We start from the raw sequence: 20,863 nt of genomic DNA, 5'->3' as shown, positions 1-20,863 counted from the left end.
TGCTCAGTAGTGTCCTTGCCATCAACTCCTCCCAGCTCATTGCCCCAGAAGGAAGGTACGCAAAGTCCACAAACTCTCTGCCCAAAAATGCATCCCTCCTGGCAGACACAATTTTCTCCTTCCCTTACTCAGTCCTATAAGGAACACACAATCAACCGTCCAGGAGGAATCCCCCCAAATTCAGCCACAGCTCAGCCCAGCCACCATCTCCATATACTCTTTCCACACCTCCATATACCCTTTCCCTGGTATCCAGGAGCCTGCCCATAGCCATGATCTCTGCCAAAGGAGTCGGAGAGGTGCAAGGCTTCCACCTGGGACAAGTGTGTGCTTGGGGAAGAGTTTGGAGCTATCAAACCCCTCTGCCACCCCCAGCATCTCCATCTCTCTCTGCACTAACTGACCAGGCAGCGATTCAGCAGCCCACAGCGTTCTGACCCCGTGGTCTCTTCCAGGACGCAGGCCACAGCGTGACAGTGCCAGCCCCCTGCTCCAACCCTCCCAGACATTTCTACAACTGCTGGAAGTACTGGCCCCGTGTTGCCGTGGGCGTACTTTGTGCCTCAGATGCTGCTGGAGTGGAGAGCCCTTGGAGGAGGGTTGTGCGTGGAGCTCTATCTCAGGTTTCATCGGGCTCAGGCTTTGACAGGAAACTGTAAAAATAGGACAGGAAAACTTAAAAAAGTTCTCCCTTTACTATTTCCTTTGAATATGTTTTTTCAGCACTTGGAATGTCTGGCCTTATAAACTGCCCCAGCCAGCTTTTTCTTTTCTGCAAAAGTCCAAACAGTTAAACGTCAGGAATGTGGCTGTGTTTGTATGAGGTAAGGAAATGACTAGGTGGAGAAAGTATTCCATGAGAAAGGAGCCCTTTACCGAGACCCTCACGCTGTTCTCCCTGCATCCACCATCCCCCCTCCCACCAAAGCCGTCACGTATCGGCACAGCCTGAGAGCCTTAGCAGCTATTTCGAGTTGCGTCGTGTGCCGAGACCTACGGTCAATGTTGTAAAATCTCTGCGTTCGCATTTCGTGCAACAGAAACAGCCGGAGGATTTTGGGTTGGCTCCTTTCAGTGGGTTGGTTGGCTGGTGGCTTTTGGATGCTGCTCCCCTGTGTACTTTCCCATACGTTCATGCTCTCTCTACGAGCAGGGCGTGAATTGCTCCAGTAGGCATTTAATTTGTAAGTTATTAGCTCTCCCGGCAGGTCCCAGAGGGCACAGCCAGGCTTCTCCACGGGCTCTCTAGGGAACATCCCCATTGCAAGCAGCCAGAGTTTGTGTGGGAATCTTTTTGAGTAGAAATCTGCAAATGGATCCGCCAGATTAGTGCCTTGTCTTGGTTGCATCGGCTCTCGCTCGCTCCCAGACCTGGCTGTTTGTCTTGCTCCAAAAGTCCAGAAGGTTACAGACAGAAAGAATCGCAAGGCTGTGCTCCTGTGCCCTGGGGGACCAAGCCTCCTGCTGATGGAAATCATGCATTGAAAATAGAAAAAGAGAGATTGGGCTTGATATCCACTCTCCGGTACTCGGTTGCTGGAGCTTTTAGAAAGCAGCGTGGAAGCCTGCCAAAGCCTGGGGCATGTGTTGTAGTGACCTCATCCCAGCCAGGGCTGTAGCTCCCCGGGGATTACTCACAGGCAACGTTTGTCCTTACTGTTTTAAGAAAAAGCCTTCAGCGAAAGCATTGTTTATTATGAGAAGGAATTTGATTTTTAGCAAAGGAAAAAAAAAATAATAATAAAACCTCTTCTTCCTTGCTGCTCTATTTATTTATTTTGTGAAGAAGGAATTCACCCAGCCCACGGCCTGTCTCACGAGGGGATTCCAGCCAAATGGTGCCAGAGAAACGGCGGGCTGAACGATGGGGCGAGAGCGCGGAGGAGAGCTCTTCGCTCCCCTCGCCTTCCTTTTAGCCTGGGCTCTGCAGATCTGCTTACACGGCTGGCGTCAGGCTTGTTCATGTTTCTAGGATTGTGTTTTAAATAGCAAGGAAAGTAGTGCAATTGTTCCTGCTTTTGCGGCTTTACCCAGGGATCTGAATTCCCATTGCAAGCATTCATTTACTCGGTGACACCCTGCTGGGTGGATGGATGTTATAGACGTGGAAGCTATCCTTTTTCTTGTGAAACTTTTCAAACAAAATGCTGCTCTTCAAAAGTTCTTTGTCAAAAACGGCCGATTTTCCCTAAGGGTCAGTAAGAACCAGTTAAAAAGGAGTAAAATGTTAATTTTAAATGCCTTTTTTTCCCCCACCTTACAGCAAAGCAGTAATTTAAATTGGATGTGAAACAAAGTTGTAAATATTTCAGGTTCAAATACCGTTTCAATTCAGGTGTTACAAACATTTGAAAGATGCCCTTGTTTATGGCAGTGTTCGGTTTGACATCTCCTTCAAAGAAATCAGTCTGAGTTGCTGAAATGAACATTTCCATGCAAAATAACGGCATTGAGTTATGCTGTATATCCCAGGGAAACGCTCCCTACAAAAGATTTCTGTTGTTTTCATTTAGCGTTGGGGAAACGGAGGAATAGAGAAGGTGCCTTCCAACTGTTGCACGTAAAGGTTTGATAGCCTCAGAGTGGTAATCTTAAATAGTCTGAAACTGATTATTCTTTTTTAATGAGTCCAAGCTGCATTTCTGGCATAAATTAAAGCCGTGGCTGGCAAAGAGTAGTGCCTCATTCTTTATTACCTTTGGTAGGAGGTGAGGCGGGTTCTGGCAAGGTGAACTTGGGTTAAGTAGGGTAGGCAAAGCCAGGGCAGCATCCCTGGTCAGCACAGCACCCCAAGGGCTGGAAACGGGGAAACTACGAGGTTTTGTGTGCTGGCTCGGCTGAACCAGAAGTACTTGAACCCACGTACTGCACTTGAAAGGCCCACCCCTTCGAGCAGGACTCCATGCAGCACGTGGGTGAGGGCAGATGTCCACAGCAGCCGTGAAACGTTCCTCCACTTAACGTCCCAGACACACTAATTAGGAAAGTTAAAAATGTCTACAGGGATATTTTCAGGAAGCTGCTTGCAAGTGGAATGGCGTGGCTCAGTGTAAGAGCATGTGTAATGGCATGGATCCCACCCGTTAACTCCCCAAGGGTTTGCGGCTTGGAATTGTCAGGAATGACCATTCATTAGCTATAGGGGTTCCTAACGATCTCCATGACAATCAGCCAAACATGGAAACTGGGAAGGAGGTCTGTTCCTGTTACGCTTCCTCTTCTGAGCACATCCAGGGCCTGTGCTGGCCGCAGGATTGCGTCGATAAGACTCGGTGTAGCCCCAACACGGCTCTGCAGAAGTCCCTGGGTCAGGCTGGGTGGTGCTTCAAAGCCGTACGTGGGGGGAGGCGAGGGTCTGAAAACAAAGAGCGTAGCAAGGAGTCAGATTTCTTATGGTTAACGCAAAGAGGTTGACACTTCGACTCTGATTCCGTGGTGCCTTTTGCAATTTGAGCGCTCGCTCTCCGTGCTGGCTGCTCAAGACGAGTAGGCATGAATAGTAACCCAACCTACCTCTACGGCGATAAGATATCTCCTGAACGTGCTAAGCACAGTCTACTTTGAAATTAATAGGGCAAGAAAGAAAAATGAGATCAGTGCACGGATGAGGCAGATGATAGATGCTGGGAGAGAAGCTGATGTCTGTCCTATGTGGTGTGTTTACTGTTTGCAAAACTGTATTTGGAGAGGTGAAGTCAGGCAGTGAGCCGGCGTGTTGTTTTTTGCAGCTACAAGTGGTTGGTAAAGGCCCAGATAAGCATGGCCCTGCTGTGTTAAAAGTCTCTTCTGAAAGGTGAAAAGAGTCTGACTGATTCAAAAAGTAAAGCCCGATCCAGTATTTTTTATGGTCTCTGTAATGAGAACTTTACCTGCAGATGGAAAGGTGGAACTCATCCATATCCTGCCACTGGAAATTGTTATTGTAAGGCTGAGTTGCCTGAAGGAGGAAAGAGGAAGAAATCTCAGCTTTCAGCGAGGAAGCCACCTCGCCTCTGTTTTTCTAAGAAATGTACCAGCAAAGAGCAAACTTCTGAAGGACAACTACCTGTGACAGGGTTCCTGGAAGATGGGATCCCATACATAGACTGTAAAAGGGCTTTAGACATCTCCTAAGCATGCATATTTCCTTAATAAAATGTGATTGGTGCCTCATTAAAAATTTAATAATTTGACCATTAAAATTAGCAACAGATGGGAGCTGGAATGCAGCCAGGCTTTCTGGACTCCAGACTGCAATTTCCTTGGCTTCATTCCCTCCAAAGAAGTAATCTACATATGAAAATCTATTTTTGTCAATTATTTATTTAAAAGGGGGTGTTCTCCTTACAATCGTGCTTTCATTATCAATCTCAAGGAATTCTTGCTGCAGTGCATCCAGCCGTGCCGCAGTGGGATGACGCGGGAGGTGCACGTTTACCCCTTTCCTCTCTGTACCGCGCTGCCACGCATCGATTTTTGAGTTAAGCGTTGATGTGATCTGACTTTCTAAGTCAGAGCCCTTTGTAGGGACACACCACAATGACATCAGCCGCATGTTCTTCTCCATGCTCCTTTTGACTAGGAAAGGGGGGAAGCAGACCCTCTTTATTAGGTGTTTCTGCATTGTCCTAGGGTTAACAAGGCTTCAGAATAGCTCATCAAATGTACGATGTTTCACTGTAAGCACAGAGGCACCGCCGCATTCAGGCAGAGCTGCAGCCCACCTACCCACGGTTATCTAACACAGAGGTTCCAGCTGCAATGATGCTGCAATGAAAACAACTCTAAAACTTAACTGCCTGGAAGACCTACAAAGTGGTACGAGGGTGGATTGAGGGCCGCTGGCTGAGATGAGTTTGTGCCTCAGAGCTCTGGCAGCATCCATAAGCTAATGTCAAGGGAACAGTATAGGAACAGGGCAATCTTATATGATCCTCCTCTGTAAGACTTTCCTGGGTACCAGGCACCTGTAGCTCACAGTCTTTGACAATTCACAACATCTTCTGTTAGAAGAATTCCCCATAACTTATACTTTGCCTGAAGAACCACTTTCCTCAACGTATTTTAAGCCAGCATCACTTCTTATCTACCTGTGATGCCTCCTGGTTCTGACTCTGCAAGTGAGTAACCTGTTTCTCCCCAGGCTACTCACGGTTTCGTACCCTGCTATCAGGTCTTCCTCCAGGTGTTTCTTTTTCAAACTGAGGACTGCTAACCAGTGCAGCTGTTCCTCATACATAAACCCTTCCTACCTCTAGTCATCCTTGTTGCCCTTTTCTGATCCTTTCCCAATTCTGCTAGCTGCTTTCTGAGCGGGGGGCTAGGACTGCAAGCAGCCCTCAGGATGGAAGCAAACCGTGAGTTTAGTGGTGATGCTCTCTCTTTTGTTCTTTATTCCTCTTCTAATACTTTAGTGCACTCTGTTAGCTCTTTTTTGTCTTTACTGAGTGGATTGCTCCATTGAAATAGGATCACAAAGCAATTTCTTTCATAGTTCTTTGGGTATGATTGTTGAGAAGATTTCAGTTGTTCACTGGTGTGGTTATAAAGAGCTCTCCTTGGTCTTTTCCTCAAGGTTGAAAATTTGAGCAAGAGCCTTTCAGTTTTATAAAAAAAGATAACAGGTGAGAAAACAACTCAAATTTCATTGATTTCTTTTCTAGGAATAAAGTAGAACAAACTAAAGCATTAAACTTGGCATGGCAGGAGACATTAATGAGGACCATGTGCTTTGGTGTCTTGTTAAAATTTGGGTCAAAAAGAAAAGATGATGATTATCTGGTAACTCACTATTGCAAACATAGTACATATTTCCATTCTGATTTCCAAACAAAGGCATTTTTGTGAGATCATGTCACCTTTATACCAATGTAACTTCAAAATCATTGTGGTTTTTTTTTTTTTCTCAAATCCTTCTTGCTGTTCACCTCTGTGACATCCACAGTCCAAACTTCTTTTGACACTTTCATCAACATTAGTTTTTAAGTATGACTGTGTTCCTGACTGCTCAAGAAATACAAATCAGAGGGAGCGTTAAGCTGGAAAAAAAGCATTTATTGTGCTAATTGATTCTTTCCCAGAGATAGAGGAGGATTTCTTGTGTGGTTTCTGTGTAGCTTATTCTTACCCTGACGCCAAGTGGGACAATTCTAACACAGATGAACCTCACACAGTTTTTACTCAGCACAAGCCACAGGGCTAGGAGGGCACATCAGCCCTGGCAATCTAAAGCCTGCAGTAATTACCAGCGTTTCCAGACGATCTTTTACAGCCCAGGATAAAGGCACGCTGTCATCGTTTCATACAAATGTAGGTTCTGCCAATGTGGCTGTCATGCAAACATTCCCTATGGGAGAAAGCTTTCTGTCTCAAACTGTCCGTTTAATGGTTTTCCTTGCTTTTTATTCTTTGCACGTGTGTGTCAGGATTTAAATAGAAGGGAGCCGATTGCAAAGATCATGTGTAGAAAGACTTATATCTGAGAACTTGCAGGCCAACAAATTAGGAGCTTTGCTTTGTTGAGTGTCTATATGGTACTAAGACATTTCTGGAAGCAGAACTATTAATCTTTAGATGTGGGTGCCAGTGCTGCCCATGGCTCGTGATTTAGGTGTAACCACCCTCCACACAAGTGTTTTGTTGCTTCACATGTCAAATCCAAATGTTTCATTGCAAAGACAGCTGTGGGCTAATCTGGGTACTGATGCAGGGATTTGAGTTCACAGTCAATTACTAATTACTGGGCACTCTCCAGCATCAAAATTCCCTGAGCAACTTTGCAGGTCTCAGCCAGACTATCTGAAATAACGGCTATTTGACCAACACCTAACTTCCTCAGACAGTTAATGTGGAATTTTCTGGTCTGACAATAACATGGTTAAAGGTCCTTTTTCCAGCCACAGATCAAACACTTGCATGCAATCATCTATTCCCAGTAGAAGGAAAAAAAAAAACCCACCCTCTAGTTTGAGAATTTTGTTTCCTGATGAATGCCTGCTGTGCTAATATCCCTAATCAAGGGTCATGAGAGCCCAGACAGTGGCAAAACCACATTCCTTAGTGCAAACAAGCCCTTCAAAATCTTTTTGGTTTTAAGGGATAGGAGGATCCTTGTTCAGAATGGAAAACAGGCTGGTTGTTTCTGCAGCATCTGGGTTTTAAAGATCTAGTTAAAATTGCCAGGGGACCTTTAAGAGTTAAACTGAAGAAATTAATCACAATGATGTATATCACTGGAGGAGGTTGCCTTCACAGACACGGCCAGCGAGCGTAGAAATCTCTTTGCAGGATTTACAGTAGACATCATGGGGAAAGGTTCGGGAATTCTCTCCCAGAATGTTTTGTGGGTGAGATCTAGGACTCTTACTCTGCAAGGCAAGTAGAAGTGAACTGACAGCAAGACATCTCCATCGTCCTCTATGTTTATGTTATATGGGCTGTCAGGCCCTAAGGCTGTCCATCAGAGATGCTTGTACCGTGTCACCTTCATATGCATCTTTGCCCCTAACTAAAATGAAGTTTGATTGCTTTGCTGACCCCAGCAGTTCTTCAGAACTCGTGAACTTGCAACCCTGAAATGGCCTCTTTGCCTGACTTCATATTTTGAGTTCATTCTAGGGCTGGTACTTACAGGGAGTAACTCCAGGCATAGAGTAAGTATAGCTCATGGGATGAGCCTGAGGGAGATCAGGAAGGGTTGGCTTGGAGAACCTCTAGATGATGATCACATGAAACATGCAGCAGGAAGAAGGTCACCACCTCCATTACTGGTCTCCAGCTTGGTCTTAAATTTTTGTTCTTTTCATGATGGCAGATTTTTTTTTTTAAGAACTTGTTGACTTTGCACTTGGATGGCTGTGTTGGTAGGAAGGGGAATAGGCACTATGCGCTAGATGGAAAACTTTGTGTTTATGTCTTGATTTAACCTGTGGATGTTATTGTTCTCCCTCAGACTATCGTACTGGTCCCTGCTTTAGCCAAGTAAATAACCAGATGTGCCAGGGTCAACTCAGTGGGATTGTCTGCACCAAGACCATGTGTTGTGCCACCATTGGACGGGCCTGGGGTCACCCATGTGAGATGTGCCCTGCTCAACCTCACCCCTGCCGCCGAGGTTTCATTCCCAACATTCGTACCGGAGCCTGCCAAGGTAAATGCCGTGAACATCTAAAGGATGTTCCCTTATCCATCCTGATGTGCAAGTGGTGAATGCCTGCCAGGAGCCCCAATACAGAGAACAGTTCTCTGTAAACTTTGCTAAATCCATCATTGTATGTCACAGAGCACTACCATGGACCTTGGGTCTCCCATGGGATCATCTAAGATCGTCTTGTCTCAATTAAAGATTCTGGCCGTGCTGTTATTCTCGGGTGACATCCTCCATCCCACAAGATGTAGTGAGTCAGGCTAGTGTTTCTCCAGGTTTAAAACTAAGTTACAGCCTTCCATATACCCTCATTCTGTGGTGCTGCTGTTGTTGGAGCTTCTGTCCCAACACTGGAACATGATCAACGCTTGTATCAGGTGGCTAGTGCTCTGTAAATTGTATTATTGGTTCAAAACAGAAGCCATGACTCCTTCAAGATCACACAGGCAATTACAATATATGTAAATCACATGCATCAGTGTAATCTGATGGGTAATTGCATTATGAAATGTAAATCCACCTACTTGGAGCAAAGCTGCTTCTTTCTTGTAGCACTACCACCATGTTGGGATCGAACATTCAGCTGTTGCAATGGCTGCACTTTCTAACATCTTTGTTCTTCTTCCTCTAGATGTGGATGAATGTCAAGCCATCCCTGGCCTCTGTCAAGGTGGTAATTGCATCAACACAGGGGCAAAGCCCCGCCAGAACACAAGCAGAGCGAGCCCAGCCACAGGTGTGAAGGTAAGATTGCAGACTTCTGCACGGCTTCACCAGACTGCTCAGGTTCCCAGATACCCTCTGAGAGCACAAGGGCATTTAAAAACTTGAGAAACTCTCTGCTCGCAGGGCATCTCCAAGGCTGGCAAAGTAGAGGTGTAAGAGCTCCCATGCCAGCCTTGATCCTAGCTCCCAAATAGGAGGGAGTACTGCAAGCATCAAGGCATGTTAGATGCCATACTGCAAAATGAATTTCTCATCTGCTTATCCGCTTCCCAGAGTCCAAGGCAAGGAAATGAGGAATAGACTTTGCCTGATCTTCTCTTAAACTAGAAAGAATTTTTTTTTTCATGCAGGTGTTTTCTGAAAGATACTTTAATGGCAACACAAATTCATTGAACAGAAGAGACTTCTGGAGAGCTTTAGAACTCTGCTTAGATCAGGACTGGCTTCAAAGCTATGTCAGGTTGCTCAGTCTCATCAAGTTTTGTAAACTCAAAGCCTTTTCTTTTGGGCTTCTTGTCCCAGGGTTGCACCACTGTCATGGTGATGAATATTTTCCTTATCCACTTGATATTTACCTTTTTGTAGCTTGCAACTTGTTGCCTCTAGTTCAATAGAGTAACTGTAAGGAAGGCAAAGCAGGTGGACTCTGACTAGCTGGGATGGTGATGGAATAAGACAACCAGAAATAACATCATGGGTCTCGGTGCACTGTGGAAGATCTGATTCCATGAGATGAGGGCATGGAGCAAATAAATGCAGTTGCTTCACTGACTTGGTGATATTTTTCCAAACTGACATGTTGGCCGAAACCTGAACCTTGTCTTTGAGTACAGAGTAGGCACAAATGAAAATTTGGTATTAGAGACATGAAATGGCAGTCAGCAGCATGCCTGTGAGCATCCCTTCTTTTAGCCAGTGGCCTGATAGTGTCCCAGCCCCACAGGGGAAGCATACCTCCCAGCCAACCCAGGGTTGTCCGCAGACAGCCCGCCTGCTGTCCCTGGTTTTCCTGTCTTGCTGGTTACTTTGTAGGATGCACCTTGCTCATCCTCAACTGAGTTGTAAATGGGAGTGACCTTTTCAGCCTCAGCATCTCTCTTGGAAGTGATACAGTGCTTCAGAGGCATGGTTTGTGCTTACAGTTTGGGATGCTCTAAAACATTACTGCCTTAGCAGTAGCCACGGAGTGACTGTAGCTTGAAGCCAAGCAGTGGGGAATGCAGTCTGCCTCTTCGCGGCATCAGCCTTAGCCTGGAGAAGTTCCCAACCTGATGGAAGGGAACTCTGCAGAAAGTACTCTTTGCCTCTCCAGCACAGAAGTTGGAGGAGTTCAGGTATTAATTACCTTCTGAAAACACTTCAGTGGAGGACTGGGATGCTTTGCCCAGATGTGCTGGTGCAACTCTGCTCTGAACCTGTGGGCAAGGTGATCTGCAGTGTCAGCAGTGGGATCCCCGTGTTTGGAGGTAGGGATGCGGGAAATGGGAAGGATCGGTCTCAGCAGGGTCTGGTAAGATAGTGCAGAGAGCTCTACCATTTTCAAGGGAGATCCTTTCCAGGTGGTTAGTGGAGTTGCTTAGAAATGGCCAAATACCTGATCCTCAGACCAGAGGACTAGTTTCATTTGGAGCGTGAAAATTTAACAACGTTAAGACTAGTGGTAGTTAAGGCACAACTCTGCCTGCTTCTGGAAGCCCCTGAAACTGCTCTTTGCTCTTGGACTCAGGATAAGTTGGTCCACTGTATTACTTAGTTACATTCAGGACTCACCTAGAGAGTGAGGGTGAATGTCTTGGTCCACGCCGTGAGGCACACACTTCTCTAGCAAAGTGTGGAGCAGAGGCAGGATGAGGTGAAGTTGGTGTGTTAAACATCCACAGTGCCACCGATCTGAGCCCTCTTCGTGAGAGCCTGGCTCCAGTTCCTTACGGTCCAGTCTCAGCATCTCCTTTATCACAGCTCGGCATGTGTCAGAGAGTGAGGGTGAATGTCTTGGTCCACGCCGTGAGGCACACACTTCTCTAGCAAAGTGTGGAGCAGAGGCAGGATGAGGTGAAGTTGGTGTGTTAAACATCCACAGTGCCACCGATCTGAGCCCTCTTCGTGAGAGCCTGGCTCCAGTTCCTTACGGTCCAGTCTCAGCATCTCCTTTATCACAGCTCGCCATGTGTCTGAGAGCCTGCAGACCTCTCTAGGAAGGACGCGCTCTCTCCAAGCATTTTGTAGCAGTTCTCGTGGGCCAGACACATACCTTGCCAGGCAGGCTGCACCTCTCAGAAGTAGGGGAATAAACATTTGTTGTATTTTCCAAACATCTGGCAAATGAAAAGGAAAACAGCATTAAACTTTTCCTGCCTTGGTTTTTTTTTTTCCCGCATACCCTAATGAAACCCTGCTGGCCTGTGTTTGCCATTTTAGGGATAAAACATGTTTGTTGTGCTGGTGCGACTGTGTCCTACCTAGCTGGGCTTCAGGAACTCCACTTCCCTTTCATTCCTCTCCAAGGCTCTGTTGTAACCAAGAAGGGATGATGAATGCACTAGAACCCAGATGTTTAACCTGGAATTTGTTTCCAGGTGGCAGAGTTACAGAGAGCACTTAAAGCAGTCAGCATCACAACAACCTACCCCATGGCACCGTGGCTTTGACAGCATACCTTGTCTCATGGGCTTTCTCCCAACAGTCAGTTCTTGGGGAAAGCAGCATCGCTGCTTCCAGGTGGCTGTTCCCATACGCCCACCTTCCAGCAATCCAGGCATTTTCCTTGCTAAGATAATTCTAGTAGTCTCCATGTCGGAGCATGCTGTGTGACCTGGGTTCAGCCCTTCAGAAAAACTTCTCTCAAGTGAGACACCAGCTAGAGATTAATCCTTCGGAGGAGGGATGGATGTTCTTTTATGTTGAGAAGACATCTGTGTCCGTGGATCTTCCTTGGCAGGATGCCACAAGACTTTCTAAAATTTTAACAGAAGGGTTTCTCGCAGTGCTCCGGCATCCAAGGACTTGGAACTGGTAGAATCCAAAACAGCCCTTGTACGTGTGTCTTGGGTGAAGAACCAGTTCCCCAAATCCAGTGATGTCCTATGCTGTTTGGCTGGTCAATGGGCAAAGTCTGGACTGCACTAGAACCATGGGTCCAACCTCAGGACACAAAAAATTGTTTTTGCCTTCATCTGCCTCACCCATGCTGGCTGGCGACCAGGCAAAGCACATATGAAATCAGTTTAGCTGGAATCTCCTATATACCAAGATTAAAAACAATCCATTGTCTGAATCTGTCATCCAGATGCGAGGGGCCTCTGCGTGGGTCCCCACTTGCCAGAACGCCTGCAAGAAGCAGCGTGATGTGGCCATAAACAGCTTCCTTTCACTCTCCTTCCTGGATGGCCATAAAAAGAGACATCTCCAGCGTCTACGGTGTCTGTTCCATCACTTATTTTACCCCACTAGCTAAGGAGACCACCAAAAAAGGGTGCTTTCCTTTGGTGTGATTTACTGACCTAGGGGTCCTTCTGTGAGAATGACATAAACATGCGAGATGCTCTAAACTGACAGGGTTGAGATTGGTTTTGAGGGCTTGTTTCCCAGATGTGAATCACCAGCATGTCACCAGCATGTCTCCACCAGGCAGTCAGAAGGTGAAGACAATACCTGTGTCTGGGTTGTCACTGCTTCCCTCTAGGACAGGTCACTAAAACCGATGTGAATAGGGGAATAGAGAGCCAGCATCTCGGCGCTAATCTGATGCTAATGCTTTATAAACGTAGGAAGATCTGGGCCCTGTCTCAGAGTTTGCTGCGTGCTTTAATATTTCGGGAGCAAACTGTTTGGTACAACTGATAGAGCCCCAAATTCCTGATTTGCTGAACTTGTCTGTACGGCCAAAGCAGCTGTATCAGTCCAAGCAACCTCCTCGCTGAGCCAAGGATTTTAACCAAAATAATGACCACAAGCATAAGAGGATATTTTCTTTATCCAGGTGTGCTCCGAGCTTAAAATCACAAAGCTGCAGAGTTCCCTTGTTGAGTCTGTTTGCACTAACTTTATAGCTGGTGAAAGGAGTGAATTCACAGCTTACACTGAGACCGTCTTGCTTTAGGAAGAGGAGATGGTTTCCTCTTGTTTTCAGATTCCTTATCCAAGCCTAGCATCCAGGAAATATTAAAACTAGATTAAATGCCTATGTTAAATTTTTCCCTAGCTCCCAGGAGCTTGTAATTTCTGCTTAGAAGATTCCTCCCGGGGAGCGAAGTCAGCAGATGGGATTGAGTTTGAGCCAAAGGTCAGAGCCCATGTCACTATGTCTGCTGATTAATGATGCCTCCCTCATTAACACAGCAGCATGTACCACTAATCTTCTTTGGGCTGTTTATTGGTGGGAATAGGCAGGAGTAGAGATAATGTTGTTTCCCATAGTGATACTTATCTCTTAACACAAATGGCACCTGGAATTAAGGCTCCATTTTCAGTCAGTCCCTGAATCCCTGAAGAATAAAGATGCTTTTCTTATGCAAGATCTTCTATGCTGATAACGGAGGCCAGCACAGGCCCTGATCTCCCAAGCATGCAGGGGGCTGCAGCTGGATGCACTGGATGAATTTTGCTCAAGTCCAGAAGGAAAATGATGTCCTTTTTTCTATCTGCAAAACGTGAAAATGTGCACACGACGTCAAGTTTGGATTTGAACCTAAATATCCTCCAAGTTCAGGGTTGCTCAGTTCCAGAGTTATTTCTGCGGCTCATCTCTAACGAATGTGACACTTTCAAATAGTGGCTTATTTTATGCTTTTGTTCATTGTATTCTGAGGGAGCTCGAGGGATCCAGAGTTCGTGAGCTTGGGGCTGTGCAACATATAATGAGAAATTTCTGGCACGGAGGACTGCCTGCTCACTTTCTGAAAGATATAAGCAGTCTATGAAACACAGGAGTGGTGAGGGGGTGGATTGAGGATGAGGAAGGGGAAGGCTGCTCTCTTAACCAACACTGGAGACAAGGCCAGCTTTGCAAGTGTGGAAGGATTGCATTTATATTGTGTTTGAAAAGCTGAGGAAGGAGGGCAGATGTGGCCAGTTTAGGGCTAAATTGACAGATACTACGCCTGGCTTGTGGGGAAACTGGGAAAGAGCGGGATCTGTCGAGGGTTGCAGGGGAGGGAAGAGTGCGTGAGCCCTGAGAGAAGGGCTTGCTTGTATCCAGCTGACTTCTTAACGCTGCTGGAAGAAAAGAATTGTTGAGGAGGACACAAGAAAGCACTCCTGGCACTAATGGTGCAAAATGAAGAAAGGAAGCATCGAAGCTGAGATCAGAAACACCCTCCCGATACAAAGACCGTTATCGATAAATGGTAGGGAAGTGGGGGCTTGTTACAGGGAGCGACATTTTTAAATTACCCTGGAAGCAACCGTAAAAATTACACTTAAGGGAACAATTCCATGGCATGAAGTTAAGGGTGGAATCACTGACTGAATAAAGCTTTTCCTTCCATAATTTTAGTGGTTCTCTGCCAATAATTTCACTTCTTTTCTTACTAGCCCTTCCTCAACCGCCTAACAAAATGCTAAGCCAGCTCCATTATCAGTGAAGTATGTAATGCCAGTACCTCACCCAGGATGCTTTCCAATGCCCCAAAAGGAATAAGTGTCTCGCATCCAAAATTGTTCCGGGATGATAACATACGAGATACAAAATAAGTACACGGAGAAACAGCAGGCAAGGGAGTGAAAGGCACTGCATGCTTTGTGCAACGAAGCCGCCCGGGGTAGATCCTTTTTGACTGTCTTCAGCATCTCCAGGAGACAGATTCTGCCAAGGGAAAACAAATCTTTTAATTACAAATCTCACCTCTTTTTACTCGCCCCTTTCTATTAGCATTTGTAGGGTGACATGTTAGGTGCTACTTACATCCCTACAGGCTAGTCTTTTGTCACCAGCGCAGAAAATTCCTAATTTTCTAATGAAGACAAGGCTCTGTTATTTGCTCTGTTGAATCTCATTCATGTTTCTGAATTGGAGGGAGCTTTCCTGCATTTTCCATGAGCAGAGCGGGTAGGCTGGCCCACTTTCCTCACGAATGGAACATGATAGCCATTTTATTAGCGTGTTTTCAATTTTCTTGCAAAATGTCTACAGAAGAGCTCATTGTTTGGATCCATTAAAAGCTCATTTCCATGGATTTGGTGTGGGTTGGAGGGTTCCATTACTCTCCTTTGTGGTTTCTTTGTGCTTTCTGGAAGGGAAGGTCTGAGAGTCCCGTGTGCTGCACGAGAGAGGGCTGATGAGGCATGACCTCTGCTACGTGACACAGAGATGTTTTCTCCATCAAGTCCTGGGTTTTTAGCAGATGGAAAGGTTGGGGTTTCAACATGTCTGTGGGCACCCGTGTTGGATGGGCTTTGCAGACTGCAACTCTCTTTCTAAAGCTCTGTAGCCTTTGGCTTCCAGCGTTTTCAGCCTTAACGATCAGGCCAACTCCAACCCAGCAAGTTGGAGACCAGATCCAAAATCAACGTTTGCATTGAATTCTGCCATTGTCTGAAGAGCAGAGCGCACAGAATATTGCTTTAATTTTTAACAGAGAGTTGGAAAAGTCGTGAAGTAGCCAGGTTGGAGTTGGAAGAATTCCCTACCCAGAGTTGGCAGCTGGGTGTTAACGAGAGGTGTACATATCCGTCCCACCGTGTCAGGCTCTCCGTGGACTTCAGCTCTGAATGAACCAAAACTATGAGAAAATAAAGAAGGCAAATGTGGTGGGGAAGAACTGAAACAACAACAAAGCCCAGAGCTCAGTTTCTCAAAGTACAGGGTGTGCGAGTAGTCTTGAGAAACTTTGGCTTTTTTTTCCTGCTTCTTGGGTTGCTAACACTGCTCTCATCTGAGCTAGGATTTTCAAGGGGGAAAAAAGTGTTGCAGTTTGATTTAACCTTTTGAATTAACTCTGGTTTTCCTTAAGAATGGAATGCAGTTGCTGCCCCCACACATACACTTTTTCTTGGATGACTGACGCTGCGTAGTAAGTATTGATGTAGTAAGATGCCTGCCTGTCAGCTGGCCTCCAGATCTCTGATACAGCAAACTTCAGGAGAGCTATGCAGAAGTTTAAAGCTGTTATTTCTAACAGTACAACCAGCTTTTGCTTCATAAAGCTCTTTTCCTTCCAGTGTTCTGCAAATTGTAACCAAACACAGGCCTGTAATTAAATGACAGGGCAGGCTGTAGTGATAAAATCTCTTTCGCTGCAGGGGCCCAGGTGGGGGAAGTGTTTTCTGTGGGTTTGCCTTGCTGCCTTTCAAGGTTTCAGGTCCCGTCTGTCTGTTGGAGGGGCTCTGAGCATCAAAGAGCTAAGGGAGCACTTGCAAGGACAGAGGCGATATCTCTGCTGCTTGCAAAAGGCAGCTGAAATCTTTGGCTAGCTGAAAGCGTAATTTTAGTGTTCCTGAGAAGCCAAACAGGAATGTGTCCTTCCCTCTCGATAGATGAGCGTTTAACCTGCCCTATGCACTCCGGCTTAACGTTGTGCATCTTGAAATTGAGGTTTCACTTGATTCCTCAGGACTCAGAGTTGCAGCCGAAGTGCAACAGAAGGTAATTGTGTTTGTAACAGGTTGTGTGAGTAAAGAGAGATTAAGGATTATTTCTTTCACCACATAAGCACCCATGGGGGGGTCTCTGTCCATGCCATATGCCTCACTTCAAAAGGCAGCTCGGCTCCTCTTACTCAAACCCGTCCATTGGCAGTGTCTGTCGCTGAGCTGAGTTTCACCCTGTCTCACTTTGCAGGGAAAACCCATCACTGTTAGGGCACAACTCTTCTGCTCTGTTTAGACATTTCCATTCAGATGTGATGAATTGCGGCCTGGATGAGATTCTCTCTTTCTGCTGAGTGTAAATGACTTCTAGAAAAACACTCTGATGGAGATGCCTGCTCGGTAACCATCTAACATGACTGACCACAACTCAACATGCACCACTGTCCAGATCATTTCTGCAGTCTTTTCCTCGAGAGGTCTAACAGTGTAGACCCTCTTATGCCTCGTTTCCCTCAGAGCAAGGTGGGGGCTTTGGGGTGATGCGAATTAACTGTCATCATCAGACGTCCATGGCTGTCCCACCCTGCAGCCAAAGGCCGGTGTAGAAGAGTCACAGTGCCTGGGTTGCAATGGCAGAAGGCTCCTGGCAGCCTCTTTAATTCTAGAGAGAAGGATGAAGTTTATGAGGATGTTTCTGGAGTACCGAGGACAACGCTTAGTCCTTGAGAGTCACCTCTGTGCAGCCAGATTTCACACCCCCTTGTCCTCCCTTGGATTTGTGCCTGTGCTAGGGAATCCTTTGACAGGCGTTGTTAGTTGTGAGTTGAATCCATCCCAAGCCTTGGAGAAGTAGCCTTATCCCTGGGTACGTAGGCGAAAGATTATTTACCATTGGTGTAAATCTATCCGCTTCGTTCCAACCTGAATTTATAAAGTCTCAGCTTCAGTTTTCATCTTCTCTTTTTGAGGCTGCAGAGCACTGCACTTTCAACATCATCTTTGTGTGTCTCTTTTCTACGATCCCATCGCATCCTCACGGTTTCTTGCATAACTGTAGTTGAGTCCTGCTAGTCCCTTAATGTCAGGCAGGTTTTCTCAGGCCTTGAGACATCTCCTTAGACTCTGAACCCCTCCATTTTGTTAACACGCTCTTGTCAGAGCTGGCACCTCACAGAGCAGTGGCATCCAGGAATGATCCTAGTAAAGAGGTAACATCACCTGCCTGCTTCTGCTCAGCGTTTCTCCCATCATCTCCAGGGCTGCACTAGCATCGCTAGCCACTGCATGGCACTGTGAGATTGCAGTCAATCATTTCCTTCCTAACTCAAATTTTTCTCAGTTTCGCACTGGACAGGACCCAGCTCAGCACCCCTCGGGGTAGCCCACACCCATTTCTTACAGAAATTTCTTGCCCATTTCTCAGATCTGTCACTGTGGCTGATAGCCACCGTCACAGCCAGGTCTTGTGGCTCCCAGCACAGATTTCTTCTGGTCCCGATTGCAGTCAATCATTTCCTTCCTAACTCAAATTTTTCTCAGTTTCGCACTGGACAGGACCCAGCTCAGCACCCCTCGGGGTAGCCCACACCCATTTCTTACAGAAATTTCTTGCCCATTTCTCAGATCTGTCACTGTGGCTGATAGCCACCGTCACAGCCAGGTCTTGTGGCTCCCAGCACAGATTTCTTCTGGTCCCTCCCTTGCCCTGATGGGGTGGGTTTGGGTAACTCTTTTCCCATGTGTGTATGCTGCCTTCATCACTGAAATCTGCTAGATGAGCTCTTCCAAAGACATCCTCCATCCCCACTCCCACACAAGAGATCTTTGCTGTTCTGTCTTTCTTTTTTTTGAGCTTAGTCTTTGCCCTGCAGCGACTCTAACCTCCACACATGCTAATGCCATCAGGCTGTGCAAGGCTGTTATGCTGTTCACATCAGAAAAATCCCCTCGAAGGAGCAGACTTTGACCAGTTCCTTTCATTACTTTCCTGCCAGCCCCAGGCAGCATCTGAATTGCATATAAAAATCCCCTTATCCATTCACAACAGCACGATAGATTTCAAATACAATAAATAAAGTTGCTTAGCAGAAATAATTTATTTTACCAATTACCAAGACGCTTGTTTTTTTTTTTTTTTGCCACTGTAAAAACTATTGGGCAAATATTCTTTCTGTCTTTTACCACCACCTGGACCATGACCACCAACCAACTGCTTTGGGTGGATTAATAAGAGGTTGGCTCTAGTTCCATCCCAGCTTCTGAAACAGATTTCAGTTGACAATAGAAAAAAAATCTACAATGCCGCTCCCAGAGAAGTCCTTAGAGTCAAGTGCCCCACAAGCATTGCTGGGCCCTGTACGTTTAATTGTATTGACATTTTGGTCAAAAATTGTAGAAAACAGATTGCCCTTTTCAGAGGAGCTGGTTTGCCACTCTGTTCCCTTTGATTTTCCAAGTTTCAGGTCCCAAGTGATAGCTGCAGACAGAAGTTACAGGCTGTCTCTCTTTATACCATCTGTGTAGGTACTTGTTTAATTTTCTGCTCACGAATTTTCTCAAGGTTGTAATATAAATGGCCTGGAAAGTTTGGAGAACTCTACAGTTCTCAAGCAAACCCTGTAGTGTCTCATCTTTCCAACTCAGTTCTTCCAGCGTGGATAAAATCTAACCCTGAGCAGGACTTCAAACACAGATGCTCTGTTTCAGGATCCAGACCCAGGCATCCAGGACCTTGGCGATGGGGCTTGTCTCCATGTTCAGCCTGTGGTGAGGGTCTGCCATATCTCCACACTAGACAGATGCCCGTAGAGCACATTGTACGTTCAGATGGCAGAAGCTACATGAGTGGGGTGGTTGTCTCTGAATTTTGGTACTTTTGTAACCTTTCTGCAATTATTACCGTATGTGTGGGCACTGGGGCTACCTGGTCCCTCTGATGTCTGAGTCCAGCTGTTGCACCTTGACAAAATCTTGTTGCAATGTCCTTCTTTTCCGTGCTCCTAAATCCGGAGAGGTGCACCTCGCTGGTGTGTTAGGTTGCCACGCACATGGCAGCGGGCTGGGGGAGAAGGAGGCTGCTGCAGGGGCGGTGTGTGGCAGGGCTTGACATGGATGGTGCTTCTTTGATTGCCGTGGATAATTAGGTGTGATCTCTCCAAGGGCTTGGTGTATAGCTCTGTGTCACTAATCTTCTCCGTGGTGAGATAAATAGTTCAAACTATGGCGTGCTCCTGGTGGTGTTATGCAAATCAGTTCACACTAAGAGAGGACTGCTGATTGAGGAGCTGAACCCATAGAGTGGTATGTCCAGACCCCTCCTTGCCTAACTGATAGTACAGAGGCCTTTTCACTTGGATTTAGATGACTGAATGTACTTAAAATCGAATTTGGTGAGTAATGCATGAGCCCAGTGCTTTTTAAAAACATGATGTTGCATCTCTGCTTTCAGAGAGGTCTCCAAGCCCCAAGGAGGGCCCTGCTGTCCAGCCGGTCATGCACCTGCACAGAATTATTTCTGTCCTGGAGCTTCCTTTGTGCTCTGGGAAGCTCAACATTTCAGATCAGCCTACCCAAAGACCTACGCTGTCAGCAGAGATAAGCAGAGAACTCCACGAAGTCCTCTGTATCACCCTCTGGGCGAGACTTTTTTCCATACTGATCCACTGTTAGGAGGCCACTTGTGGTCTCAAGCATCCCATGACAACCCATAACAGCAGTTACCGTCCTCTGCGATCCCAGCTCTGGTCCTGGATCCACACTGCGGATGGGAAAGGAGATGGTTTACAGGGAAACGTAGTCACTGTTGGTTTGTTCTTTTCTAGATGTGGATGAGTGTGGCGCAATCTCTGGCGTGTGTGATGGCGGCGAGTGCACCAACACAGCAGGCAGCTACGTGTGCACGTGTCCACGAGGTTTCATGACCAGCCCTGATGGATCACGCTGCATTGGTAAGATGCTAAATACGTCTCAGGACCACAGATGCAGACAGAGATCACACTCTGAAACCCAGACCCAGGGATTTGCAAATCACTATCTGGTGATCAGCAGATTTGCAAATCAAAGGGCACATTGTGCCTGCAGTAGCTGGAAAATGCTTTTTTCCATGTGCTGTCCTTGCATGTGCCATGGCTGACATGGTCTGTCCTGGTCACAGGTTTTGATGCTGTTGCAGATCAGGGTTTTCTCCATCTCCATAACTTGGACTGCAGGTGCCTCAGTGCTTGAAGTGTTTGAGAAGGGGTTGCCGAGGACACTGGGAGGAGGACTGGGGTGGAAGGTGTCTGGAAGGCTGGGACGATGGTCTGTTTGAGGAGGAATCCTTGTGCTCCTACTCACAGAACTGCAGCAGCTCGTGGGAGACCCCCTGGCGCTACCCCTTTTCACCTGCATTAGACATCAGCTGGGGAGAGACACCAGTACTCGCCCTACAACTGAACTGCGGGCGCAGAGCGTGGTTGTGGAGTGTGGAAGTCCAAGGGAAGGCTT

At 46.5% G+C, this 20,863-nt stretch overlaps 1 protein-coding gene across 1 annotated transcript in view; it reads left to right on the top strand.

Annotated features, from left to right (window-relative positions):
* LOC104165849 (fibrillin-2-like) overlaps window positions 1-20,863 on the top strand; it is a 107,483-nt gene that overhangs the window by 36,938 nt on the left and 49,682 nt on the right. Inside the window, 4 exon segments of the mRNA XM_009705604.1 lie at window positions 7,931-8,128; window positions 8,757-8,813; window positions 8,816-8,869; window positions 20,200-20,325. Of these exon segments, the coding sequence (XP_009703906.1) occupies window positions 7,931-8,128; window positions 8,757-8,813; window positions 8,816-8,869; window positions 20,200-20,325 (435 nt within the window).

The sequence above is a fragment of the Cariama cristata genome, unplaced genomic scaffold, assembly GCF_000690535.1.
Source record: "Cariama cristata isolate BGI_N322 unplaced genomic scaffold, ASM69053v1 scaffold8038, whole genome shotgun sequence".
Classification (NCBI taxonomy): Eukaryota; Metazoa; Chordata; class Aves; order Cariamiformes; family Cariamidae; genus Cariama; species Cariama cristata.
This window is presented reverse-complemented; position numbering and strand designations above follow the sequence as displayed.